Source organism: Halichondria panicea, chromosome 8 (genome assembly GCF_963675165.1).
Source record: "Halichondria panicea chromosome 8, odHalPani1.1, whole genome shotgun sequence".
In the NCBI taxonomy this organism is placed as follows: Eukaryota; Metazoa; Porifera; class Demospongiae; order Suberitida; family Halichondriidae; genus Halichondria; species Halichondria panicea.
This window is the reverse complement of record NC_087384.1, coordinates 2,894,750-2,921,061: the sequence shown is the minus strand read 5'-3', so window position 1 is coordinate 2,921,061 and position 26,312 is coordinate 2,894,750. Positions and strand designations below refer to the sequence as shown.

At 41.6% G+C, this 26,312-nt stretch overlaps 1 protein-coding gene, 5 long non-coding RNA genes and 1 other non-coding gene across 16 annotated transcripts; 4 read left to right on the top strand and 3 right to left on the bottom strand.

Annotated features, from left to right (window-relative positions):
- The first annotated feature begins 3,243 nt into the window (after window positions 1–3,243).
- On the top strand, window positions 3,244–6,060 carry LOC135340570 (putative beta-lactamase HcpC). Its single transcript, XM_064536929.1, has 9 exons — window positions 3,244–3,510; window positions 3,595–3,756; window positions 3,805–3,960; window positions 4,021–4,175; window positions 4,231–4,273; window positions 5,172–5,252; window positions 5,351–5,458; window positions 5,539–5,663; window positions 5,797–6,060. The coding sequence occupies exons 1-9, from the start codon at window positions 3,297–3,299 to the stop codon at window positions 5,953–5,955; spliced, it is 1,203 nt and encodes a 400-aa protein (XP_064392999.1). The 5' UTR covers window positions 3,244–3,296; the 3' UTR covers window positions 5,956–6,060.
- On the top strand, window positions 4,738–4,844 carry LOC135340578 (U6 spliceosomal RNA). Its single transcript, XR_010396415.1, has one exon. It is a non-coding gene; the product is annotated as a U6 spliceosomal RNA (small nuclear RNA).
- On the bottom strand, window positions 6,020–7,784 carry LOC135340572 (uncharacterized). 4 transcript variants are annotated; one of them, XR_010396406.1, is made up of 5 exons: window positions 7,044–7,779; window positions 6,884–6,929; window positions 6,750–6,830; window positions 6,433–6,698; window positions 6,020–6,288 (listed from the first exon to the last, which is right to left on the bottom strand). It is a non-coding gene; the product is annotated as an uncharacterized LOC135340572 (long non-coding RNA). The 4 variants fall into 4 exon arrangements; XR_010396404.1 differs by having other exon boundaries at window positions 6,884–6,935; window positions 7,044–7,778; XR_010396405.1 differs by having other exon boundaries at window positions 6,020–6,360; window positions 6,884–7,784.
- LOC135340571 (uncharacterized) lies at window positions 7,571–10,111 on the top strand. Its single transcript, XR_010396402.1, has 3 exons — window positions 7,571–7,704; window positions 9,069–9,798; window positions 9,872–10,111. It is a non-coding gene; the product is annotated as an uncharacterized LOC135340571 (long non-coding RNA).
- LOC135340573 (uncharacterized) lies at window positions 7,838–9,182 on the bottom strand. 4 transcript variants are annotated; one of them, XR_010396409.1, is made up of 6 exons: window positions 9,042–9,182; window positions 8,637–8,927; window positions 8,435–8,570; window positions 8,304–8,385; window positions 8,123–8,254; window positions 7,838–8,067 (listed from the first exon to the last, which is right to left on the bottom strand). It is a non-coding gene; the product is annotated as an uncharacterized LOC135340573 (long non-coding RNA). The 4 variants fall into 4 exon arrangements; XR_010396410.1 differs by having other exon boundaries at window positions 8,184–8,254; XR_010396408.1 differs by having other exon boundaries at window positions 8,123–8,385.
- A 1,211-nt stretch (window positions 10,112–11,322) lies between the features above and the next one.
- On the top strand, window positions 11,323–13,955 carry LOC135340158 (uncharacterized). The gene is made up of 2 exons (XR_010396237.1): window positions 11,323–11,516; window positions 12,105–13,955. It is a non-coding gene; the product is annotated as an uncharacterized LOC135340158 (long non-coding RNA).
- Window positions 13,956–16,855: 2,900 nt separating this feature from the next.
- On the bottom strand, window positions 16,856–20,583 carry LOC135340157 (uncharacterized). 4 transcript variants are annotated; one of them, XR_010396234.1, is made up of 7 exons: window positions 18,871–20,583; window positions 18,492–18,766; window positions 17,881–18,439; window positions 17,678–17,821; window positions 17,529–17,634; window positions 17,191–17,479; window positions 16,856–17,055 (listed from the first exon to the last, which is right to left on the bottom strand). It is a non-coding gene; the product is annotated as an uncharacterized LOC135340157 (long non-coding RNA). The 4 variants fall into 4 exon arrangements; XR_010396235.1 differs by having other exon boundaries at window positions 16,856–16,993; XR_010396236.1 differs by having other exon boundaries at window positions 16,856–17,479; window positions 17,881–17,910; window positions 17,996–18,439.
- Window positions 20,584–26,312: the final 5,729 nt, after the last annotated feature.

Sequence of the window (26,312 nt, the reverse complement as noted above, 5' to 3'; positions counted from 1 at the left end):
CGCTATTTTAAATTTGAACAAGGTTTAGCCCAAAAAACTTGGAATTAAAACTTTTGTGAGTTTTGCACTGTGTTACCGTATCAGTTTGTATCACTCCTGATTACTCAACCTTTATATCCTGTTGCTACGTTGTTGCCAAGTGCAATATGCAGCATAATGCACTGCTGAAAGTCATAATGCAAAGTCATAATGCACTAACCACAAATGGGCAATTTGCAGCTCAGCACTTGGCTCCAGTATTAACCTTGCCATCTTGCTCTTCATTCACATGCATAATATAGGTCTACATTCCAGCTGTCACTTGCTGTCTACTATACTACCTTGCTACTAACCTTGTTCTTTATCCTGGCTCTTCATTCTACAATATACTAGATGGAAACAGGTCACATTGGCGGGAACAAACAAGCATGCATATAGGGATTCATTCACTCCTGGGGAAGTCCTTCACACCTTAGGCAGGAATGACGGGGGTCACTCACACCGGGGAGTCATTCATTCCTCTGACATCGGCATCACAACCAAACCAAGAAGCTCGCCTCTACTGCTGCAAAACAGCTCAAGTTCCCAGCAAAAAGAGCCGCTTCTATAGTGCTATGGCGAAACAAAAAGAGCCGCTTCTATAGTGCTATGGTGAAACAGAATTGACATGCACGAGAAGAGGTCTAGGAACACAGAATCTTCCACAAAATGAACCTAAAACCATAGATAGTGTAGAAAGAGGGATTGGAAACGGGATCACGTGGGCTTATAAAGTGTGCTGAACATTCCTGCTGTACTTACTTTGATACTTGTTATTTCTCATGATCTTATTTTTAATTTAATTGTCTGTCTAATGCCAGAGGCCGTAGGCCTGTGCCAAATATTCCGGAATGAATAATTCATTGAGTTGCACATGCGCAGCAGCTCAGAACACGCCCACATTTTACATGGCAGTAAACCTGTTAGTCCAATCAATGTTGAGACCACATATTTTGTGCTAAGTTTTAGTTATAACACGGGCACAAGGGATGTATGGAATATATTGCACTGAAGCACGAGGGCGCCAGCCCCGAGGGCTGAGTGCAATATATGCCAATGCAGCCCGAGTGCACGTGTTATAACTAGTTTATATCCTTAGGGCATAGCAACATACACTGTCCTAGTAACACAATATAAACTGCACAAAAAAGACAGAGACAACTCTAGACACAGCTCCATCTCTTCTCTCTTCTAGACGCCAGTATCTGCATGCAGCGTGTAAGATTGGCATGACCGACGAATGGCTTGACACAAAATTGTTGGTCTGCAAAACAGCCCCACCCCACTTCTGGTGCTGCAAAACAGCCCCGCCCCACTTACTGCTGCAAAGAAACAACCCCACCCCACTACTCAGTGAATACATGTGTATTTACGGCCTCATAACCAAGCCAAGAAAGCTGCTTCTACACTGCTGCAAAACAGCTCATGCCCCCAGCAAAAAGAGCCACTTCTAGTGCTACGGTGAAGCAGAATTGACATGCATCACGAGGACTAGGTCGATCTAGGAACACAGAATCTTCCACAAAATGAATCTTGGACAATTTTAAAACCTGCATGGTTGCAAGAAGAAACTCCAGCAGTGCTGAACAGACATTCCTGCATGGCTGGACATACTTTGATACTTGTTATTTCTCATGCGTATTAATTTAATTTTAATTTAATTGTCTGTCTAATTGCCAGAGGGGCGTTTTGCGGTCAGTGCAATATGACTTTCAGCAGTGCAATATGCTTCATATTGCACTTGGCAACAACGTAGCAACGGGATATAAAGTTTGTTATTTCGCTGCTGAAATTGACTTAATCCCATTTTTTGTGCTATATATTTTATAGGTGTTTTAGTTCGCTGCAATGTATGTTAAATAATAGGTGACATCAATTTGAATAATAGGGTGATGAAGTTGAATAATAGGCTGATCAAGTGTGAACAAATAATTTGAATAAATAGGTGAATATTTGGCACAGGCCTACAAGAGGGGCGTTTTGTGGTTAGTGCATTATGATTTTGCGGTTAGTGCATTATGACTTTCAGCAGTGCATTATGCTGCATATTGCACTTGGCAACAAACGTAGCAACAGGATATAAAGGTTGAGTAATCGGGAGTGATACAAACTGATACGGTAACACAGTGCAAAACTCACAAAAGTTTTAATTCCAAGTTTTTGGGCTAAACCTTGTTCAAATTTAAAATAGCGTTGAACATCCAATGTTGTGACGTCCAATCTGACCGGGACCCATCAACATTTCTAACAGCTCGGAAGGTATTGCCGATACCGCTGTTGAGGGGAGGTTGGACTTTTGTAAGAAGGCAGAGAGATTGCCACGAGACAGATCGTCAGCTAAATCATTATCAATACCCCCAATATGTTCAGGAATAAGGTTGAAGCTGTAGTTAGCTTCGAAAAAACGCAAACAACAGAGCAAATGCATCATCTGTCTGTCCCTGCAATTGAATTTTCTTTTTTTTCTTTTAAGTGCTGTGACTACTGCCATATTGTCACACCGAAAGAGGACCTTATCCCCTTGCCAACAACCACCCCACAAGGCTGCTGCAATGATGATGGGGAGCATTTCTTTGGTTGCAATGTTTTCAGCGGCATAACTTTCGTATAGGGCCCACGGGATCTGAAACCAGTGATGCCTGGTATATGCACCACAGCCCCAGGAACCTGAAGCATCCGACGTAACAATCTCTGATGGAATTGTGGTGCTATAGAGAACAGAATGATTCCATTGCGAACTACCTCGTTTAAGCGGATGTGATGATGATTATGGGGCTTGTACACCTGTATAAACTATAATGAGTTTAACATGCATAGTTACAGTCAATCACAGCAGACGGAGTGGAGGAATGAGCTTGGTAGTTTCTAGTGAACATAATGCGACCAAATCTGTCAATTCAATTGTCAAGTCAATTTCTGTTGAAAGTGTTTTTCCCAAGGAACTGAATCTCCACAACCATACAAAGAGAGGCAGTGTGTGACTATTATAACTACCATAGGCATATCGCATATCACACCCCGCAATGAAGCAGGTTAGTTATAGGCTAACTTCATTAATTACCACCTTCATTTGTGCACTAAGTTAGCCATGCACTAACTGCAAAGGCGGCTAAGGTGGCAAGATTGTTACATATTATTCTTGTGATCTTTACCCATAGGATCAGGAATGGAAAAGGGTGAGCAAATCCAAAAAACAGTTTACATAACTCAAGTTATGCTAAATGTTTACTGATCTTTACCTAATCAATGATAATACTGTATACAAGCCAGCCACAGCCATGTTGCAGTGTAGGTGTATGTGTAGCGTCAACTCTAGATCTATCAAGCTTTTCTCTCGTTTTACAAGTGCTTTGAGCTCTGGGACTGCACAGGCAAGAAGGTTGAGGCTTCCCTCAGCTGCAGCAAAGCCTAATACAGTGATCGCTGGCGTCTTTTCTGCAATTCAGCCTGCATTTCACAGCCATCTGCTAGCTACAAGACAGCTCAGCTACGGTGAGATGCCAATCAGTGACCAGTTGTGTATGCTCAGACTTTGATAAGTGTGTGTAGCTGCTCATGAAACATCACACAATGCAGACAATGTAGAACATGATCAATTTATTGAGGCTGTGAAAACAGAGTTGAAAACGGGTGATGGGTACGTAAAGGATCGGCAATTGTCCTTCCTTTCCTCAATAACCAGTGACGTATCAGATGTTACGGTTCAACTACTGAAGAAACTGAACTCTGAAACGAACCGTGAGCTTATTTTAGCACTTTTAAAATGTGCCGTAATTTGAATTACAGTGTCTGGAGCCGAGGTGTACGACTTGGCAGTTGCTGTGTTTCAATCCAGAGACCGACTCACGAATGCTGGCAATATTGCAACTACACTGTTTGAATACAGTGGAGAACTTGGCGACTCAAACGCTTCGTACACCTTTGCACAATTGCTAAGAACAGGTGACTATTAAGCCATTCATGAATAGATTCCATGTTACCTCGATTGTTGAATGACTGCAGGGCAAGGAGTGTCTCCAGACGTAACAAGAGCAGGCCAAATAATGACAGAGCTCTCAATGAAAGGCCACCCATATGCTCAGTTCACACTCGCTGGAATGTACTACAGTGGTATGGGGATGGAACAAAACTTCAATAGGGCATTCACGTTATACAAAGTAAGCTCAACAAACAATAAAATCACTATAATTATATCTGCTCTGTTTTGTTTAGGTGAGCTCTCAAAACTTTATTCCTGAGGCTTACAACATCTTAGGTGAGTCCATGGGGTGTGTGTTTACTCAATCAGCCCACTGATCTCATTATCAGCTTATTAGCACTACATGTACTTGAGCTAAGTGGCTAAAGGACTTAAAGTACAAGCTTGGGCAGTGAAGGGAGTGGCTACTAAGCTCAAGGGAGACATAGTAGTATATAGTGAAGAATTAGGTCCCTATAGAATTTGGACCGTATCTCCCCTTGTACTATAGGTATTCAGTTCAAATAAACTCTATATGATTCCTCAATAGTTTGGCTAATTGCTGTTTCAGTGGTGAACAAATTTGAGCTGATTTGAGCTTGTTTAATAAATAGAGTGTGAGATTCTGTAAAGCTTGGGAACAATTACGCTGGCCGTTCGACAGCTAATCTGTTGTTGATTCTATGCATTCCATTCTCACCACAGACTAGTAATAGCGAGTCGTCTCGTCTACATATAGGTTCACTGCACACTAGCTTAGTGTAGTTGCTTCGGCACTACATATACTAAAATTGGAACGATACAGAGAAGATTAGCATGGCCCCTGCGCAAGGATGACACGCAAATTCGTGAAGCGTTCCACATTTTTCCCTTTTGATTCCCTTTCAAATAATAATAACAGGTTGCTTTAGTCTTTGGTGACATGCTGAATGTTTTGTCCATTTTCTTGCATAAACTATGCTAGTTTTAATCATGCTAAAGATATGTAGATATGTATGAGAATATTATATACACAAAAATTGTTGTTCAAAAGCATTTAAAACGAGAGTTAGAGAGCTTTTTCTAGCATCAAACATGCACTAGCAGCACTTGTAAGCTAGCATTTTTGTGGTAAAATGTTCTATAGGAAACCTTGTATGTGCTCCAGCAAGCTGACTGTTAATAAAATGTGTGCTTATGCTACTCTACATTGCAGGGGAGATGTACAAGAATGGGCAGGGCGTTGCTGAAGATATGACTGAAGCTGTAGCCTGCTACAAAAAAGGAGCAGAACTGGGTACAGTCCATGCATAACATATTAAATTGTCAGCACTATAGCTTCTTTCAATCACATCTTTCACAAAGCCACCATGCACAATTAACTGACTCCTTTAGGTGACCCTATGGCCCATTTGTCCCTGGCTGTGTGCTACACTCACGGTAAGGGTGTGGAGGAGTCCATGCTCAAAGCATTTGAGCACCATACTGAAGCAAGCAAATCAGGTATTTATATAGTTATAGACCTATACATAATTTCACTTAGCTGCAGATATTCATGCACCGGTGTGTCTCACGAATTTCAGGTCACCCCATTGCTCTCTACAACCTGGGAGGACACTACTTTGCTGGTAAAGGAGTGGAGCAGAGCTTTGAGAAAGCATCTGAGAGTTTCCAACAAGCAGCGAACATTGGATTTGCACCAGCTCAGGTATGCCTTATAGTTCAGGCTGCATTGTCAAAATTGCCTCTATACACAGTACCTGTTCAAAGATTATATGCTCTAGACCCATATATGACTGCATTCCTGTTATTTTGCCTTATATATATACATGCATGTGCAGGTAAACCTTGGCAACATGTACTACAATGGTCTGGGGGTAACCAAGGACAAAGCCAAGGCTAAGGAACTGTACAAACTGGCAGCTGACAGAGACAAGAATGCAAAGGCACTTCTCGAAGAGATTGAGGCAGAAGAGAAGAAAGAAGGAGGAAACAGTTAGGACAGATTCTGAATTATTATGATTTATATGCATGCCATACCTTGCATTAATTCTTTAATTTCTGGGCATTTGAATTAATAATCATGACTCAATTATGCAAATAAATGACCTGCAATGATGATAATAATAATTATAGAAAATTAACTATGCATAATTATATATATAATTATATATGCTGAGTCTGCCTGTTTTAGTTCTCCCAAAATCACATGATGTCATCTTTCTTTCCCGACATAGCTCCAAGATAATGCCTGTGAGCCGTCTCGTGTGAAAGGAGAGAGGGAGAGTCACCAGGCTAGTTACTGCACTGGTCAGCTCTTCAGTATTCGGGGTCTACACAGGGGGGAAAACTATCACTTCTCACTTTACAGCAAGGTGATATATAAGCTGTGTGCACATGATAACCTAGATGTGCAGAATAAATTACCGAGTTGAGTGACACTAAAAATGCTTGTATCCACAGTATTGTCTGTTTACCTCAAGGTCTGCCAAGTGTCTTGCAATGTTGTACATGTTACTGAACAGTCCGCCATGCAATAGCTGCCACTAGTAAGTCTCAGCTGAAAGGTGGACTGTGAGGCTCTGTTAGGACTGTGGAACGAACAAACTGATATTAGAGTGGAGCTATTATGAGATGCTACATCCTTTATTCATTTATTCAGGACATGTATAGGAGGGGGAGTAGCAGCTGACGTCGCTGGGAGAAGTGCGGTGGGTGAACAACCAATTCGACGAGAAGCTGCCTATAATAATTTGTGATTTATCAAGTATTATGCGTCATTATAGTTTCATACCATGAAATTGGGAACAAACTGTGTGTCGGGTGTTCCCTTTCTCTTCTTCGCAGGAGCCCCCCCAGTCACCTGGCCTGGTATCTGTACGTACATGTGTAATTTTGTGGGATGTATAACTTTATAGTTGTTCTCACCACACATGCAGCTAGGTATCTTCTGCCCACCTGACGTGCTAGCGACCTGTAGCTAATGTAGATTATACAATAATAGTGTTGTGCCAGACAACTGCACTGTCCAGACAACTGCACTGTACATGTATTCAGGTTTGAAGTGAATGGTAATTACAGTACTCACTGGTGGGGGAGAAGTCCTTGGCTTGTGATAGCCACAGGTGCATCGGATGGCCCTCCCCAGCACATCCACGTTGCTAGCGTTTCTGTGATTGGGGCACCTCTCGACTTCTTTGGATACAAGATCCCACTTGGTGCCTTTCCTATAGGCCTCTCTCCTCTCCCGAACGGTTTACCAGTAGCTAATTCCTTCATCTTCGACGTCCAATAAGAGTCTGAGTGACCTTTATGGGTACTAGCCATCTTACAGAACGAATTGAGAACAGAATGAGAAGTTCACTGAGAAAAGTGCTGCTGTTCTCGTGCTAGATCTACTTAACACGCATGCGCGTTCTTATTTGTTCCAATTTTGTTTCAATTTTGTTCCAATTTTGTTTCAATTGTTTCAATTTTTGTTTCAATTGTTCCAGTTTTGTTCCAAATGTTCCAATTGTTCCAATTCACGGGGAACCGCAGCACAAGGAAGGGCGCTAATCGCTAATCTTCCTCATGAAGGGGGAAAAGGGGGAAAAGAGGGGGGGAAAAGAAAAAGGAGGAAGGAGAAGAAGAAAAGAGGTTCACCTAGGCAGCAAGCAACCAACCTTTGTACCTTGAATTGAAGAAATGGAAACTGCTCTGACGGGGGAAGGGAACAGAGCATGCCAGCGACAGGAGAATGATTGGAGGTAGATGTGAACAAGCCTATAGCTAGGCCTATTAATAATAACATTGTTAATAACATCGGTAACAAATCACCGTGACCTGACCTGACCCTATACAATAATTATGGTAACCAATGGTATATTATAATTATCATTTCGTAACAATTTAAACAGTAGACAAGTCATGACATTGTAAAGATCAGAATGTTTTCGGTTTGAGTCTCCTGCATTATGGGGAACAGTTCGTGAATGTCTGTACATTTTTACTACCACCTCTATACATAAGTTTTACACTCCTTGTTGCGTTTGGCACCGACAGAAAGAAATTTTGTCAGATTCTTTGGCCTAGGACTTAAAATCGCGTACGATTTCAATAAACGACTTGCCCTGCAAAAGATAAACCATTGGTGACAAAAAATATGTACTTGCGACCCTAACGTACTGTCTATAATAACGAGACCCTGAGGCTGTGAGTGGGTGTGGGAATGTATTACATTCCTCACATGTAATTTTCTCTGAGCTGAGAGCACCCACTTCTCTCAGTCCTTTGCTTACAGACAGATTCACTCCAGACCTATAATTATGCACAAAAAATCATGCATACACACTAGTAAGTTAATTACCTGAGCAGTGCAGTGCAAGCTCCCCAACACCAGCTGCTGTGTCTCAGTCATATAAGGACATCAGCTGTCCCCATGAAATCCTCTATAGAGTGTAATATTACAGTGAACAATCAAAATCAGCAAACACTTACGTGAAGGTTTCGAGGGTTTGACATCCAGCAGTTCCTCACGGTCTTAATCAGATGTGGAGGGTCAGAAACTTCCCTCATCAGTGAAAGGATTTGGCACCTTGTATACCAGCTCAAAATCGTGAAGTTTGATCAACGCCTGTTGACAGAATTACCACCCAAAGTACCTCCTAGAACCTTATTAGAGCAAATTAGGTAAGCATACCTTACGTCTCAAGCCTGCCTCCCAAAAAGGCTCATGGAGACTCAGAAGATCACCGAGATATTCCCACAAAGGAGTTGCGCATGGGGAAACTGGAGCTTGTTAAAGAGGCGCTGATCATGAACACCATCCTAGTTCGGGAGAGGATGGCTCACTATCGGACAGAGAACGCTCAAAAGCCAGCAGCACCTCACGTAGTACTCAGTTTAAACATAAACATTCCGAGTCAGAGGAATCTTGTTGCACCAAATTAGTTTGTTGGTGTGAATTCCTTGTTGCATGTTTGTTGCAGATCTATTACACATCATTCTATCATTAAATGCACAGTGACACACACAATGGAAATGTATGTTATTACTTACTCCTGAGAAAGTGGCTGAAAATTGAGTATAATTATTATGTACTTACATGTAGGTATTGTTTTTACTATTCCAGGGGGATTTGATCAGGGCTGGGAGTACTGAGGAGTCAAAGCTCGAGCAGATGAACTAAGAGGAGTCAAAGGGATTGTAGCTCGAGCAGACAGACTGAGAGGAGTCGAAGGGGTCGTGGCTTGAGCAGACGGACCGAGAAGAGTCGAAAGGATTGTGGCTCGAGCAGACGGACCGAGAGGAGTCGAAGGGATTGTGGCTTGAGCAGACGGACCGAGAAGAGTCGAAAGGATTGTGGCTCGAGCAGACGGACCGAGAGGAGTCGAAGGGATTGTGGCTTGAGCAGACGGACCGAGAAGAGTCAAAAGGATTGTGGCTCGAGCAGACGGACCGAGAGGAGTCGAAGGGATTGTGGCTCGAGCAGACGGACTGAGAGGAGTCGAAGGGATTGTGGCTCGAACTCTTCCAGGTGACCCTATATGGCCCATTTGTCCCTGGATGTGTGCTATATACACTCACGGTAAGGGTGTGGAGGAGTCCACGCTCAAAACATTTGAGCACCATACTAGCAAGCAAATCAGGTATTTAAAGTAGACCTATACACAATTTCACTTAGCTGTAGATATTCATTCATCACCAGTGTGCATGTCTCACGAATTTCATGTCACCCCATATTATATTGCTCTCTACAACCTGGGAGGACACTACTTTGCTGGTAAAGGAGTGGAGCAGAGTTTCGAGAAAGCATCTAAGAGTTCCAACAAGCAGCAGATATTGGATTTGCACCAGCTCAGGTATGCCTAGTTCACTGTACACTGCATGTACCTGTCCAAAGATTATGCATTCCTGTTATTTTGCCTTACGCAGGTTTACCTTGGCAACATGTACTACAATGTTATCCAAGGACAAAGCCAAGGCTAAGGAATTGTACAAACTGGCAGCTGACAGAGATAAGAATGCAAAGGCACTGCTCAAAGAGATTGAGGCAGAAGAGGAGAAGGAGGAAACAGTTAGGACAGAAGTGATTGTTTACATGCGTGCATAATTATACCTTGCTAATTTAATTTGTTGGGCATTTGATGCATGACTCTATGAATTTACAAAATATGAATGGCCTGCAATGATGAATAGAAGAAAATTATGATAACAGGGGCGGATCCAGGATTTAAGGAAGGGGGGTTCTTATAGTACTTCTTGTCCACGCAAAGCGCAGGCAAGAAGTTTACTTGGCGCATAGCGCCGAAATTTTTGTGGCCACGCCCCTTTTAAAGTACCACGCCCACTAATTAACCCTCATGTTCTCCCTCATGATTTATAAACACAGGAGAGATGATGGTTGTGACTGGAGGAGAGATAGTAGTGGTCCCCAGTGGAAAGACAGACGGTGGTGGCTGGTGAAGAGGAGACTTGGCTATAGACTTGTAGAACTTGACCATCAATATATTAATGATTTTATAGCAATTATACATGTAAGTATGCAGTGTCATTCAATATGCAGTGTCATGCACTCTCCCTTACCTGAAACTTTCCTCTTCTTACACCAGGAGTCAAGGATTCATGGCTAGATATATATAATAATATTATCGCTTGACTACGGTTGCAGTAGCCAGCCCCACCCTCTTGTTATGTAGAGAGAACCAGCCCCACCCTTTTATTATGCAAAGAGAACCAGCCCCACCCTTTTATTAAGCAGAGAGGACGTACTTTGTACGACTTTGTCACGACAGTTAGCTAGCTAGCTAATATATACTAGCTGGAAGGGTAGTTCGTACGAACCCAACGAACTACCTCTGGATCCGCCCCTGGATAATATGCATACGCTGCCTATTCATAGCTCCAAAATAATGCCTGTGAGCCGTCTCGTGTGAAAGGAGAGAGATAGATCTAGTTCTGATCTCTGAAGAGGGAGAGGGCTTTCTCCACCAGGCTATCTAGTTACTGCACTGGTTAGTTCTTTAGTGTTCGGGGTTTACACAGGTGAAGTATATTATTTGACTCCTACCTGAAGTTTGTGATAGCCACAGTGACACTCAAGTTGCCACATCTGTCCCACCCATTTAATACCCTTCGATAACTTCAGTGGGCAAACCTTTGGCATTGCCCACAGACTATCTTTAGGAGGGCGCTGTCCCCGACCAAACTGGAAAAGCTCCACTGACATAATTATACTGTTTTGCAAGAGTCTCCCACTCTCTGTCAGGCCTTTTCTTCTTTGATTTAGACACATGATAAGTTCTACGTGTACACTCCGGAGTACGTCTTCGAGATAATTATCGCCCGGGTTATTTATTAGGGGAGGGCACATGCGCAGTAACATTTGTTATACCTCGTGGCTTATAAAGTCAGCCTTAGTGTCAGGCCAGACGAGTGTGCTAATATCCAACCCAGTTTTTGACACGAGCTCCCACACCTTGCATGGCCAAAAATAATGTTGGAGAAGCTCGGGCATGAGTGAGCGCAGACCTTCTCTACAAAGGGGGGAAATAGATTGAAACGAAAAGGCAGAAAGTAGGTGAGTTTCCCACACCTAGTACATATCTCTTGAATAGACATTTTTCTTATGATAGTCCGTGGGCAAAGGTTTGCCCACTGAAGTCATTTCGTTGCACAATGTTACGGAATGACTATACTACAGTTACCGGAAGCCACGCCTTTCAATCTTTGCACGTTATAGCAGATAATAAAGAACAAGGATTGCTAACCCACAAAATCCGCAAAAATTAAGCCCCTCGAAAACTTCGCGCTATATGATTAACCACAGTATTTCAATTTAATAACGGGCTTTTGAGCCATAAAATATCCCAAGTAAGTAGTTCTTATCATTGTTATGCCTCGGGATATGGTAAAGCTGTCTGTGTGTCTATTCCAGCTGTAACTGCTCAACGGTTGCAAGCGACGAAAACTAACAGCATTTTTAGCTAATGTAACTTATTCCCTCTACTATAATTGTGGCTCTAATAATTTTTGAGCGAAAGCATCTCTGGGTACTTAAGGCCCGGCCGGGTCTGGCTTTAAATACCACTATGTTTATACTTGCTATATTATTTGCAACATACAGTTTATTACATCAAAAATAATCCATTCAATATTTTTTTTACAGTAGACTCTCGCTATTCTGGCTCTCTGAAGTACGGCCACCTCGATATACCGGCCATTTGGCTTGGCACGGAATGCTAGCTATATGTTTACTGCACAAAACTCACCGGCCACTCGCTATTCCATATACCAGCCAGTGCTGGCTTTCCCAAACAAGGTTTTCATTTATACGTGTATTACGACCGGATATGACGTTTTGGGTGTGGTTTAGCAAATAAAATTGATTCATTTTATCCTCGAGGCAAAATTAGTCATTAGATTCAAGGTAAGGTCGTTTTTAAGCCGTGGCTATTTCCCGAAATACAGCCACCTCGCTATTCCGGCCAAGCTGCATGATCCCAAGGGTGACCGGATTAACGAGAGTCTACTGTAGCTTAATATTCAATTATGCTAATTACTTAATAAGAAGAACTGCAAATGCGGCCTAAGATCAAGCAAGGCTAGATTAACTTATCATTGCTAGGTACTAGTATCCAGCGAGGGAAGAGTATAAGAGTTACTGTATTCTCGAGATACAAAGAGTGGCTGTCAGAACTAGTATAGCTAAGGCAGTTTTGCACATATTGACTTCCCCCGCTGGAAACATAATCATGACAACCTACTCTATCTTTTGAGGGCCTAGTCTTACCTCGTCTAAGTCCACCGCATTTGTTGCCAAGATTCTGTACAATAGTTGCATGCAGCAGCTAGCTACCTTGACACATGACATCACTTGGCAATGCAATGAATACCGATTACTTGAATGTTTTGCGAGCATCAAACTTTGCGATGGTTGATCAAATCCGCAACACAAGTAAATACATTGCCAAAACGCAATAGTTGTTCGCAAAGGGTCGGCTCGTTTACAAAGGTTTTCACTCACAAAATATTCTAAATCTACCATCATTTACATTAAATGCTGGTAATTAACGCAACACTCATTATAAGTAGTGTAGCTCTCCTTGTTCTGCTGAGCCTCTGTAAATTATAACGTAACTTATAATGCATGTAAATATAAGTCTGAACACTTACTGATTTTTGCTGCCTCCCTTACTTCCCTCCTCTCGGCTAGCCATTCGGCCTTTGATAGGTTAGACGTCTGCGGACAATACCACTGGCCGTAAACTGTGTATGGTTACCAGACACCATTGGTTGCCCACAACTTCCTTGTTTGTAGAGCAGGAGCGGTCAAAGCTGCTGCCACTGCCATGCGCCATTCCGTTGTCCTTGAAGTACGCTTTTCTATAAAATAGTGAATTAATTTTTACAGTAATAAGATATTCCACAAATTCTAGATTCGAAAGGATAAGTTTTTCAGAGCCAACAGGTGGCATTTGTTCAGTTGGTGGTGGTGGTAGTTGTTCTTCAATTTGGGACAGAATAACAATAAATTTGACACGAATCATTGGAGGCTTGTATATCACTGGTGATGATGGTGGTGCTGGTGGTCGTAGCAGTGGGGTGTCAGAGCAAGATGCGGGGGTTGAGGTGCTGATCCCCTGCATCAGCATTTTCACTTCATTTACCCTGGTAGTTGTCTAACTTCATTATTCGTGGACTTAATTTTCTCGTGTAGGATTGCTAATCCACGAAAATTATAAGCCCCTCGAAAATTTCGCGCTATACGGTATTTTGATTCTGTCAGTTATTGCGCATGCGCAAACCATATTGCTTTGCTGAATCAGCAATAATAAACTGCTCAAGACAATGGCGACTGCAAAGAAAACGAAGAAAGAGCTCACAAGACTCACTGTATTGGAGAGATAAAAGACTATTCTAGCTAGCATTCTGGCCACAGTAATATCATAATACATGTATAAAATTGTCTTCGTTAATGATATTCATAATCAATTAATGACATCCGTTAATCTGGAAATTTCTTGTATTTGGATTGCATGTGTAGACTGGCTGTGCTAACCTAACTAGACGGGGGGGGGGGGGGGGGGGGGGGCTGCTATTTGAGTGTGCTAATTGAGAGATAATAATTATTCTGTGACCGCTAAACAGTGAGGCATTTATTTATTTTAGATTTTTAGAGGTGGGAAATTGATTTGGGTAATAAATTTTAAGGGACATTTTATTTTGAGCGAGCGAGTTCGAATAGAGACTAAACCTTTAGGATTTTTTTTTTAGGACTGATTCTAGAAGCTGCTATAAATTAATGATGAGCACCAATACCAGAGCCCAAACCTAGGCAGTGAACTCTGATGCCAACAGCACATAAAGAAACCTAAAAAGAAACAACAGTGCAACCTATGTGATGGTGCCATCAAAGATACTGAAGATATTCTCCATTGTGAAGGTGATTGTGCCGGTATAAGTAAGTCTTGCTTCCTGCAACTGTCCGCCAGCTCCGTCCCCTTTGTTTGTATGCTATGCACTCAGTAATCATTAAGCTAACTCAAAACAACAATGACAGAAATTGTAACTCATACTCAAACAGACGCACACGAGGCCCAAGATGAAAACATAGAACCATTCAGTCTGTTTTAAATAAGAACCATTTCAAATTATTTTTTGTGGTGCTTAGCGCACTACATGCCTCAAGAAGTTCTTTAAAGCATGCAGTAAACATGCAGAAGGAATTCATGCCATTGCTTATACTTTGCTTATTAGCCTTATACTACTACATGTATACTAGGTAGCATATAGCTAAGTAGATCTTGAGACTGAGAGGCCAGTTCATCGAGCTGAGTTTCAGCTTTGTTTTCAAGAAATCTCACTAATTATTGGCTTCCCAGAGCAGAACATCAGAGACTGTATGAGACTAGGCTCCTATACAAAAAATCAAGCAAAAGAAACAGACCAATACTTGTCCGACTGAATAGAACCTGCGACACCCTGAGAATAATATTATTAGCAAATTAATAGAAACAAACTAGAAACTAAACATATCCGACATGACAACTGAAGAGCGAAAAGTAGAACAAATACGCTCCAAAAAGGTGGGAAATCTCAACCACACAAAAAAAATAGACAAAAAGAGCATGAACATTAGAGGAAACTCCACAATGAGAGGCACAGATCAATGACGTATACCTCATGCTTACAAGTAACTGATGACCAAGTTGATTATCAAGAGCCCAACCCTGTACTTAACAACGACACGGACAACCACACAACAACCTCTTTTTTAGGAGTGGCCCAAATGGAACACCTTTCTTCCCAAAAGTAAACAAATCTCTCAATATAATTACCGTATAGCGTGTAATTTTTGTGGGCAAAATATTCGTGGTTGGAGGTCTGACCACGAATATTTTACCCACGAATGAAGCGACCTTGCCTACCTTTACCTGCAGTGCAAGCTCCAACCACCAACCACGAAAATATTACCCACGAAATGTCTCAATATTGCTGAGCCACGAATATTTTGTCCCCTGAAAATTACCTGCATACAGTATATTAATGTACAGCGTCAGAAGTTAATTACCCAAAATTGATGATTTAAAAGCAGAATTTACGGTCAGAAGGATATATGTACCTGGCTAGATTCTTAAATTGCCAATGGTTACGAAATATTACGATTGGATAGGAACAGGAATGGAGGAGGCGTGGCTATCCTCATCTCTAAGAATTTAACTTTTAACACAATTCTTTCGGACAGTTTTACGGAGAGTATGCATTGGTGTCCTGCCCCAGCAGTAATGTTGAATATTTATTTTCTAAATAATAATTTATAGAGGTTTCAAATTTAAATAGCTATTAGGCGATTTGAACATTGATTTCTCACATCAAAATCACCCTCAAATACACAAACAAAAATAATTTTATTATTTCTAGTCTTTTGTTAGTGCCAGGCCCAACTCATTTCAGTCATTTAGGTGCACCTTCTCTGTCCATTTAATATCGTGTACGGTCGGTCATTGCACCACTAGCAAATACAGACATAGTACCTCACTAATTTATACAGGCTAGGCCTGGATTCGAGGCTAACGGTTTGGAGGTAAAGCTGCATGTTGATGTGCGCATGCGCCAAAAGGCTAGAACTCAGACCACGAAAATAAAATCCGCGAAATCCTTTGTAGAGGTCTATTCGCGAAAATTAATACCCTCGAAATATACCCACTATATACGGTATGCAAAAGCTTTCGATAAGGTCCCTCATTCAACTCTAATTCATAAGCTTGTTACTGATTTACGTATCTCATTCGGTGGATAAGAAATTACCTGACGGGTTGACAACAAGAAGTTGGGTTGAATGGAGTGGAATCGTGCCTGTCATCTCAGGGTGCTTTTCCTCATATACATAGACAAAGTTTCTCAAGCAATCATGTCCTGCAAGCTAGGAATATATGCGCGGATGACTGTACAAAACGGTACAAAATGATTAATACAAAGGGACATAATTATTATATGCGACTGGGGCGACTGCATGGGTTGAAGAAAATGGATTGACTTTTAAACTCGTCTAATGCCATGCAAAGTCAATTTGTAGTTTCTCAGGCCCTCTCGCTTAGAAATTGGCAGCTGTCAAATATCTAAAATTAGAGGCACTAAAAGAAAGAAATGGATATTTTTTGAGTCTATCAAATGCTGAGCCTGTTATGTGGTTTTTTCGAAGAAAAAGAATGTTTTGCAATCAGCTCCACGATAATAACAACTGAATACTGGTTAGACAAAATCAGTACAAATACCTTGGTATAAATTTTTCGACAGATCTATCTTGGTCACTGCACATGCATAAGGGAAATTGCGAAGAAAGCAAGAATTAAGGTTTAACTTCAGACAGTTACTAAGGCTATTATATATAAAACAACCATTGTTAAGAAATCAAAATTATATCATCGATCACCTTAATTATTCATAAATTTACAAAAAACAGTAGACATGACATTGAGATAATTATGAGTCAGCATGCTCTGAGTTTGAGTTTGTTTTGTTCTCTTGAAGGACCGCTCGAACACCTGTATATGCCTGCGGATTCACACCTTGTCAAGCACATTCTTAACATTAGTATCGACCACTTCACCAGGCATCTATCGTTTGATATACAATGTGATAGGTCGTACACAAACTCAGGAAGAAAAGGAAAGCCATTGATCACATATGACAAATTACTACCTAAACGAGAAACTGTGAGTGGGTGTGAATGTAATATAATTATTCCTCACATGTAATTTTCAATCCCAGTCGTGTCTCTGAGCTGAGAACCATATTATTGTGTGAGAGGGCCCACTTCTCCCAGTCCATGCACAAGTCAATTTGAGAGCTTTGCTTACAGATTCACTCAAAACCTATATGCACTAACCTGAGCGCAAGCTCCTCAAACACCCAGCTGCTGTGTCTCGGTCATACAAGGACCTCAGCTGTCCCCATGAAATCCTCTTACCATTGATTCTATAGAGTGTAACATTACAGTGACGGACATCAGCTGTCCCATGAAATCTTCTTAACATTGATCTATAGAGTGTAACATTACAGTGAATAATCAAAATCAGCATGCACTTACGTGAATGTTTCGAGTGTTCGTCATAATTATGTGGACGGTCAGATAAAAAGTTGAAACTTCCTTCATCAGTGACAGAACAATTACCATCCTAAGTAGCTCCTAGAACCTATTATTGTTATTAGAGCAAATCAGTAATTAACTGAGCATACCTTACGTCTTGCAGAAGCAGATCAAGTTTGTTGGATACAGTTTGTACTATTGCGATCTGTTTTGGATATGTACTCGAGTACTCGAGCCAGTTGTATTGTAGCGGTGATGCAAGCCATGAAGTCTCCCCGGGGCACAAGCGTGATCTATTACACATAATTGTAGTATCACTTTAAATGCACAGTGACACACACAATTGACATACCTATTATATTGCTTACTCCTGAGAAGGTGGCTAAAAATTAATTAGTATGTATCATGTCTTGGCTTGTTGCTCTATTGGACAAAAACAAAACGATAATTATCTATGGTGAACTTACTGAGTTTCCACTCCTCTCGCTTAGAGGCTAACCAGTCCTCTTTTGAAACCCCTACTGTTTGGGGGCAGTAGCGCTGGCCGCGAAATTGCGTGTGCCCCTCAGTGGACACACTGCCGACACGAGTACGTTTTCGGGCTCTAAACAGACAATTGTGCTATTGACATACCGCTGGCATTTATGGACGAGGTTGTTGTGAGTGGCCCTGTCAAGGATTTCTCCAGCCTTACGGTGACGCCATAGGTGGCGGAGGGGGAGCTGTAGAGAGGGATGGTTCTGACCCCTGTTCCTCACTCTTGCCTGCCTAGCAGTGTCCTCTGGCTCGGGGAAATCATGGGGCACAGTTGGTTCATCCATTGCCGATTGTTGAACCAGGGCTGAAGGGAGCTGACATACAGCTGTTAGTCGGGGCTCTGGGAGCTTCGTTCCTTGAAGGAGGCACTTTATCTGAAAAATGAGTACTAGCAAAAGTGTTTACATAATAATTGCGTAACATTACCTCTTTAGCCCGCTCGGTGTTCTTGTACCACTTGATTAAGGTGCCTGATTGCGAACTTTTAGAACGTCCGAAACGCCCCCTTGGATATTTTAGTGGGCGTTTATCGTACTCTCAAGGTTTTCATGACACTCCTTGATGCCTCGGCCCTTTGTTTCCAAGAGGAGTTCCACAAGCTTATCCACTTTGTGTCAGCCTAAGGAAAACCATGAAGTGGGTATAGCAATACCCCTTGAGTCAAGAGCCTCCTCGGGCTCCTCTTCCTCATTAGTAGACTCCTACAAAAGAAATAGATTATTACGCGTGCATAGCCCTGTGTTCACTTCCTCTGTGTGTTCTTCGTACATACAAACAATCACACATACGTTTAGTATATTCTTACCTTGTCACAAGAGCTTTCGGTGCACAGAAGGAGTCAAGGTCTGTGCCACCAATCTCGGGGCCCTCTTGAAAGCCTTCATCCTCCACCCCATCGAGTTCCTTCTCGACGTCGGTGTCGAGGTCAGGCTGGAACACCTTCACTGATTGACCCCCACTGTAGCTGGTGGCCGATAAGTAGGAAGGAGAGGTGTCTTGGCTCAGCTTGCTCACCTGCACACAATTACAACAGTACAGTATAATTACCTTATCCTGAAGAGACATGTTAAACGTTCGAACAGTGGACGATGATGCAGGGCGTGCTGCCAAAGCCCGTGCCGGAGTAGGCGAGGGTGCAGTGTGTGCTGCCAAAGCCCGTGCCATAGTAAACGTTCGAGGAGTGGGCAAGGGTGCAGGGCGTGCTGCCAAAACCCGTGCCGTTTCTCCTCTTACAGTGCCTGTTCTTCAATTGTTCCAATTTTTTTCCTTTCAATTTATGGGGAAGTGGAGTGGCCCGTCGACGCAAGGATGACACGCTAATTCGTGAAGCGTTCCACATTTTTTCCTTTTGATTCCCTGATACCAGTAATTTTACATAGTGCTCCCTTCCCCCTGTTTGAACTTTACACTGGGGAAACACTGCATTTTTGAGAACCCACCGTGTTTGGCAGGTCAACAATGGCTCCAGCGCATCGGATGGCCTTCCCCATCACATCCACGTTGCTGGCGTTTCTGTATTTGGGGCACTTCTCGACTTTCTGGGATACAAGATCCCACTTGGTGCCTTTCCTAGGCCTCTCTCCTCTTCCAAACGGTGTACCAGCAGCAAAATCTTTAATCTGGTCGGAGTGACCCTTGTGAGATCCAGAACTAGCCATCTTGATTGCTTGATTGAGACGATTTCAGAAAGAATTTGGAACAAGTTCAAATGCTCAGAAGAAATGAGACGAGTGCAAATGTTTTGAATTGACCACGCATGCATGCGCGTTCTTCATTTGTTCCAAATGTTCCAAATTATTTTGTTCGTACTCACTGGTGAGGGAGAAGTCTTTGGCTTGTGATAGCCACAGATGCATCGGGTGGCCTTCCCCATCACATCCATATTGCTGGCGTTTCTGTGCTTGGGGCACTTCTCAATTTCTTGGAACGGTTTACCAGTAGCTAACTCTTTAATCTTCGATGTCCAATAAGAGTCTGAGTAACCTTTATGGGAACTAGCCATCTTACAGAACGAATTGAGAACAGATTGAGAACAAGTTCACTGCTTTTTTAGAACAAATGAGGCAAGTGCTGCTTTTGAACCTCGTGCTATTTAACACGCAGACGCATTCTTCAATTGTTTCAATTTATGGGGACGAGGAGTAGGCACAAGGATGACACGCAAATTTGTGAAGCGTTCCACATTTTTTCCTTTTGATTCCTAATAATGATACAATGCGAACACTGTTCATTTATGAGCACGTCTGTGTGATACATCACGTGAATATTTTGTGCATTATGGTCTAGTCAAGTAGATCTATTAAAATAATTCTCCTCTTTCTGACTGGTTGTTGGGAAAGATTTATAGATTAATAGAACTAAACAAGATCTTCAAAACAGAGTCTTCAGTTGTCCTTATGCAGGTTTCTGCCAGGTTCAACTGAATATGCTCCACACCATAAATGCTCAGTATATACACTTGAAACAAAATATGTGACGTTCACTTTCAGAATCTGATGATGTACATGTATGTAATAATACTTTATATAGACTCAAAAATTATGTTCACGTGAACAAATAAAGTTCACGCTTTCTGCAATAACTATAATATTTCACAAACATGCATGTTGAAATAATGATACAATGCAACATTTGAGAACTGTTTATTTATGAGCACGTCTGTGTGATACATCACGTGAATGGTTTTTGCATTATATCTAGTCAAGTAGATCTATTAAAATAATTCTCCTTTTTTATAATAATTATAGATTATACAAACGGAGTCTTCAGTTGTCCTTGTGCAGGTTTCTGCCAAGTTCAACTGAATATGCTCCACACCATAAATGCTCAGTATACACTTGAAACCAAATATATGACGTTCACGCTTTCTTAATCTCATGATGTATGTAATAATACTTTTAGACTCAAAAATTATGTTCACGTGAATCACGCTTTCTGCAATAACTATAATATTTCACAAACATGCATGTTGAAACGAAAATACATATACTAGCATAATTGGCCCACGAACTCCCCGTGCTCGTTTGTGGCCGTCCACTTACTTCAAATTGTTGATGTAATTTTATTTGTAGAGCTTATCTCGTTAATTAGAGACAGACAAAGGGGTGTGGTTTTAACTTACAAGTAGGGGTTGGTAAACATAATTATTGTTCTCACCACATTTGCAGGTCTCTTCTGCCCACCTGATGTAGTTATTATACAATAATAGTGTTCCAGACAACTAACCTATACATGTATTCAGGTTTGAAGTGAATGGTAATTACAGTACTCACTGGTGGGGGAGAAGTTTCTGGCTTGTGATAGCCACAGATGCATCGGATGGCCTTCCCCATCACATCCACGTTGCTGGCGTTTCTGTATTTGGGGCACTTCTCGACTTTCTGGGATACAAGATCCCACTCCGTGCCTTTCCTAGGCCTCTCTCCTCTTCCAAACGGTACCAGCAGCAAAATCTTTAAACTTTGATGGTCTGAGTGACCCTTGTGAGATCCAGAACTAGCCATGCATCTTGATTGCTTGATTGAGAACTATTTCAAAAAGAATTTGGAACAAGTTCAAATGCATGAGACGAGTGCAAATGTTTTGAATTGAACACGCATGCGCGTTCTTTTTGTTCCAAATGTTCCAAAAGTGAATTGTAATTACAGTACTCACTCTGGTGGGGGCGAAGTTTGTGATAGCCACGTTGCTGGCGTTTCTGTGCTTAGGGCACTTCTCAACTTCTTTGGATACAACATCCCACTTTGTGGCCTCTCTCCTTTCCCGAACGGTTTACCAGTAGCTAACTCCTTAATCTTCGATGTCCAATAAAAGTCTGGGTAACCTTTATGGGAACTAGCCATCTTATATAGAACGAATTGAGAACAGATTGAGAACAAGTTCACTGCTTTTTTAGAACAAATGAGGCAAGTGCTGCTTTTGAACCTCGTGCTATTTAACACGCATGCGCATTCTTCAATTGTTCCAATTTTGTTTCAATTGTTTCAATTTATGGGGACGAGGAGTAGGCGCAAGGATGACACGCAAATTCGTGAAGCGTTCCACATTTTTTCCTTTTGATTCCCTTTTAATCAATAATGAAAGTTGATCCATTTCAAGACGCTAGCATCCTCTGATTACTCCCCAACGGAGAGTATCATGTAATCCGATGTGAGATCGATATGTGGCTCAGAAATCAACAGAGCTCTCATTTGGTTCGGTTTTGATCTAAAACACCCATAGCTTTGAAGCCATCGAGAAATTGGTCAAGCTCTGCCTTCACGGACAGCACAGAGTAGCTGATCGTATAATAGCCTCTCGATTGTTGAAGTGGACCAATAGCTTGATAGAGACACTATCCAGAAGCTCTCTCACTTCGTCCACAGTTGCACAATTCTGCAGCTATAATATAAAGTGCAACATCATTATAAAGTTCAGAGTTTAAATAGCCCCCCCCACAACCACTAACTACATAAGCTGCTCAGATTTAGGCAATGACACTTTATCATTATGCTCAGGCCAAATTTGATAGGTGCATTGCATCCAGCATAATTATAGTACCTCAATTAAGGCTTGTTGCATCAGAAATGACTTTGAACATCCCATAACAGATGAAGTCAGCCACAGCAGGAGAGAAGAAATGTGGGGCTAGTCCTCCATGTACAAGAGACATAGATCTAGCTATCATTTTCCCAAGTTAAAAAAAGAGTTCTTCTGGAACTTGACGATATTCTTCCGTGGCGTTCGACAATCATAAGGCCCACACAACAGCTTGTTTTCTTCGGATAAATTCTTTATAAGGAGATGGAAGAACTCTCGAAGAGGCCTCCATCGTCAACTGCAGGCTCTCTAGCAAATGTCACTTTTAGTAGGCATCCCTCCACGAAATTTGTTCATTGCATCGAACAGAAGGTGTTTGCGACGAACAACAATTCGTGACAATTGTATATAGCCGGTCTACTGGCAGATTCTTAACATACAGCTCATTCAATAATACAGACAGCTCTTGTTCTGCACTGAAATTAACAAGTACAGTCATGTGATGGCAATTCACTGTACATGTTAACACATGCACATATACAGACACCTACGTAACACCATCATACCTGCACGCATTGGAAGGACCTGGCACATTTGGACCTGCTGAATTTGATAACTTGTCAACATTAATCACACCCAAAAGCCACGTTGTTTGAAGAACAATATAATTAACTTCTCTTCCACTACGATCTTTCCTGCAGGATATTAAAAAACCACATACAAGTATAGTCACCTTGGACTGGTTTTGCCAATTTATTGAAATTTACTTCTGGAAAATCGTCCTCATTTCTGATTCGTCTAATGGCAGGCTTAACTAAAATAATATTTACTAAATTTCTTTTACACAAATGAGTACCTTCAGGTCATCTTGGGCTATAATATAGACAGGTACTCGTGGCTGGCAGTCCACTAGAACGAACAGGTACACTTACAAATTTAGAAACGAAACAGTGTGTCACCATTCATAGGCTCTCAAAAACAGATCTTATCTCATCCATTACCTCACTCTCACTCATTGCCAAATTCAAGTCAAATTTACCTGTAGAGTGTTAGTATAACAACCATAATAATTATGAATAGCACACTACTGAGAGGAGTCGATCGATAGTGTTGGTGCATACATGTTATACCTAGATTCTATTACCATAATTTGATGCTGTCAAGTTAAGTTGTACTTATGGACTCTAGCATTTAGCCTCACTATTGTTTAACATTTCCTCTTTTTGTTCATGATATGAGCCCCACCCAGGGCCTCCATCACTGTATGTTGTGCTCCTGCAGCCATTTTTGTACAGAATTGTTGGCACAGCAATAGTGAAGTCAGTTTGCATGAATGTTTGCTATAGTTTAGCTACAGTACTTCAAGAAATAGAATCTGTTTCTATTTAGATCTAGCCTGTCTAGTATCCCTCAGCTAACTATTTGTCCATACCGAGAAAGGGCTCGGGCGCAGCTTGGGCAGACAAACTGAGAGGAGTCGAAGGGATTGTGGATCGAGCAAACGGACTGAGGGGTGTGGTAGGAGTTGGAGTGACTCCTGGTTGGGTGAGCATTCCAGTATATCTTGCAACCTATTATGCTACAACGTAATGTGTGAGTGTTAAGTAAACACGTTTACGGTCATACCTTGAAGTTAGGGTATCCTTGCTTCAAACTGACTCAAAACACACATTATATTACCTGGCCTCTGCAATTTGTAAGATACGCCCTGTAATATATCATGCATAAAGAGAATGAATTAGGAGAACTATACTCAGAGGTCAATTTGTGCAAAATCACATTAATACTTTAATCAACACATCCTTACAACAGGTCTTTTCAACGTAGAAGGAAGAGAGGGCTGGTCCTGAAATGAGGGGCTAGAGATCGAGAGAGAGCTGATGGTGGTGGCATCACGACACAATATTAACGATTCATAGTATATATTATTTGACTCGTACCTGAGGTTTTTGATAGCCACAGTGACACTCAAGTTGCCTCCCGAATACATCTGTCCCACCCTTCGGACTTCAGTGGGCAGGCGTCGATTTTGGCAAACCTTTTTGCCTATGACTATCCTCAGGAGGGCGCAAAACTGGAAAGCTTTACTGTTTAGCAAGAGCCTCCCACTGTTTGAGCCCATGTCCGCCCAGTTTCTCAAAGAACAAACGCGCCCTGTTCCAAAGTTCTAAATCACGCACGTGGGCTCTTCCAAATGTTCCATTTATGGGGAAGAGCTGTCCGCCCGTGTGGGCGCGCAAAGATGACACGCAAATTCGTGAAGCGTTCCACATTTTTCCTTTTGATTCCCTTTCAATCAAAAATAACAGGTTGCTTTAGTCTTTGGTGACATGCTGAATGTTTTGTTCATTTCCTTATAAACTATGCTATTTGATTATGCTAAAGAGTTAGAATGTGTTTGAGAATAATAATGTACACAAAAATTGCATTTAAAACGAGAGTTAGAGAGCTTTTTCTAGCATCAAACATGAGCACCATGCAGCAGCAACTTTATAATTAGCTAGCATTGTTGTGGTGAAATGTTCTACAAGGAGCCTTGTATCGTATAGCGCGAAATTTTCGAGGCACTTATATTTCGTGGAATGGCGTCGCCTTTAAATCTTTGTAATTAAAGAACAATTTTTGTGGACTTAATTTTTTCGTGTAAGATTGCTAACCCACGAAATCCGCGAAAAGTAAGCCCCTTGAAAATTTCACTCTATACAGTATGTGCTCCAGCAAGCTGACTGTTGATACTAACTGTCGATAAAATCTGTATTGCAAGAGAGATGAACAAGAATGGGCAGGGTGTTGCTGAAGATATGACTGAAGCTGTAGCCTGCTACAAAAATGGAGCAGAACTGGGTACATGCATAATAATTATTATAGGCTCAGTCCATGCATAACATATTAAATTGTCAGCACTATAGCTCACATCTTTTGTACAAAGCCACCATGTACAATTAACTGACTCCTTTAGGTGACCCTATGGCCCATTTGTCCCTGGCTGTGTGCTACACTCACGGTAAGGGCAGGGTGTGGAGAAGCCCATGCTCAAAGCATTTGAGCACCATACTGAAGCAAGCAAATCAGGTATTTAAAGTAAACCTATACACAATTTCGCTGTAGATATTCATGCACCAGTGTGTATCACGAATTTCATGTCACCCCATTGCTCTCTACAACCTAGGAGGACACTACTTTGCTGGTAAAGAGTGGAGCAGAGTTTCGAGAAAGCATCTAAGAGTTTCCAACAAGCAGCAGATATATTGGATTTGCACCAGTTCAGGTATGCTGTACCTGTTCAAAGACTACGCTTCTAGACCTATATATTACGACCGCATTCCTGTTCTTTTGCTTTAGGGTTTCTGGTCAAAAACTTTTAGCCTCCTGCCCTCGTGTGCTATTTTGATTTTATTTCCCATTATCCATTATTGATGACATCATAAATTTCTACTTTTCTGTTGCTAAAAGTCTTGAATGTTAGAGACTGTAGATGGACTTATGAATCAAGATACAAAAATCAGCAGATTGCTAATTGCTTCTTTTCTGGGTGGATGATGTCGCCATCAAAATTAATAATGGCTGAGATCAGCAATATTGGTCATTTTAAGTGGGCACCAGAGGAGGCCCGACATGCATGCACGAATCACTATAAGTTTAGTGCATTGCAGTCATGTGATATGTCTAGGCCAAATGCACTAGCACTTGTAGTGATTCATGCACGCATGTCGGACCTCCTCTGAGCGG

Coding starts and splice junctions, on each gene's coding strand:
- LOC135340570 (XM_064536929.1), top strand. CDS start 3,297: ATGTTGCAGTGTAGGTGTATGTGTAGCGTCAACTCTAGATCTATCAAG. Junction 5,459..5,538: donor TACTGAAGCAAGCAAATCAG/GTATTTATATAG, acceptor CACGAATTTCAG/GTCACCCCATTGCTCTCTAC. Junction 5,664..5,796: donor TTGGATTTGCACCAGCTCAG/GTATGCCTTATA, acceptor ATGCATGTGCAG/GTAAACCTTGGCAACATGTA.